General features: G+C 47.0%; 1 protein-coding gene across 1 annotated transcript; it reads right to left on the bottom strand.

Annotated features, from left to right (window-relative positions):
- Positions 1 to 577: 577 nt before the first annotated feature.
- Positions 578 to 1,192, bottom strand: LOC107900034 (uncharacterized). Its single transcript, XM_016825760.1, has 2 exons — positions 893 to 1,192; positions 578 to 838 (listed from the first exon to the last, which is right to left on the bottom strand). Exons 1-2 carry the CDS (start codon positions 1,190 to 1,192, stop codon positions 578 to 580), a joined length of 561 nt encoding a protein of 186 aa, XP_016681249.1.
- Between the last annotated feature and the right edge of the window lie 326 nt (positions 1,193 to 1,518).

Below are 1,518 nucleotides of genomic sequence, written 5' to 3'. Positions count from 1 at the left end.
AGTACCACCCGTTTAGTAGCACAGTCCAAATTCGCTTGATGCTTAACCAGCTAGTCCATGCGCAGTATTAAGTCAAATTCTCCAAAAGGAAGTTTCATTAAGCCTGCCAAAAAGATGGTTCCTTGAACCTCCAACGGTACATCTCTGAACAATCTGTTCACATTAACTAATTGCCCTAAAGGACTCAACACAGTAATTTCACTCGGAGTGGTTTCAACCATTATACCCAATGTCTCAGACACCGAGCATACTATATATAAATGCGTAGACCCAACATTAATCAGTGCAGTATAAGGTAAATTATAGATAAAGAACGTACCAGTAATAACATCTAGGGCGTCTCCGTCTTCTCGGTGACGTGCAGCAAAAACTAGAGCTGGCTGCCTCACCTCAGTATGATAAGTATCTCTACCCGGTACTCTACGACCACGACCCATACTTTTTCCATCTCTGGCTTGACGGCCTCTCGGTTGCTACTGAACACCTCTCGATGGTTAAACAGTACCCCGACCTATAGCTTGCAACTTCTCGAGCGTCCATGGACAGTCTCTGATACGGTACTCTAATGATCCGCACTTCAAACATGCCCTAATCCTTTTCCAGCACTCGCCATGATGGCGTCTACCATAATCAACACATGTCTGCGGTCCAGTAGGAGCAATAGGGCCCCCAACTCTGACCAGCCCATCCACTCTGGACTTTTTTTCGGCCTCCGAACAGAACTCGAGGGCTCTGAATCCCTCTTATTCCTACCTTTTCCTCTGTTCAAATGCTCAGTACGTTTCACCTCCTCAGCGATCTTTGCCTTTTCCACCAGTGTGGGAAAATCTTGCTCCCTCTATGGAGCTATCAAAACTCTCAGACTATATCTGATGCCATCCTCGAACCGAACATCCCACTCATAATCAACTGCTACCATTCTACGTGCATAGCGGCTTAATTGCAAAAATTCAGCTTCATATTTAGGCACTGATTTCTCCCCCTGAGTTAGATTCAGAAACTCCCTCCTCCGGGCATCCACATAACTAGTGCCAACATACTTCCCTTGGAAAGCGGTTTTAAAGAATTCCCATGTTAATCGGTCAACCTGAGTACCCTCTTTAACTATAAGCCACCACTGATAGGCTTCGTCTCGTAACAATGACACAGATCTTTTTAATTTCTGTTCGGGGGTGCAGTTGAGGTCATCCATGATCCTATCTGTGGCCTCAAGCCAATATTTCTACGTTAGGGGCAACTCCAGCAAAACCCCTAAAAATCTCAGCCCCGTTAGACTGGAGTCACTCCGTAACTGACCCGCGGCCTCCAGCTCCTATATTGGGCCTTGTAACACTCTCTAAAATCCTTAATATGGCCTGTGATAGTGCGTCGTCCCCAGTCGCTCGGTCTTGTGACCTAGCCTTAGTGGCAGGCGACACGGACGTCTCGCTAGTGTCTAGATTTGGCATATTGCCCAATGAAGAGGACTCAGCTCGAGCCCCTCTACGACCTCTACCTCGACCTCTAGTACCCCGTCTG

The sequence above is a fragment of the Gossypium hirsutum genome, chromosome D06 (genome assembly GCF_007990345.1).
Source record: "Gossypium hirsutum isolate 1008001.06 chromosome D06, Gossypium_hirsutum_v2.1, whole genome shotgun sequence".
In the NCBI taxonomy this organism is placed as follows: domain Eukaryota; kingdom Viridiplantae; phylum Streptophyta; class Magnoliopsida; order Malvales; family Malvaceae; genus Gossypium; species Gossypium hirsutum.
The sequence above is the reverse complement of the archived record's forward strand: the minus strand, read 5'-3'. Positions and strand labels throughout refer to the sequence as shown.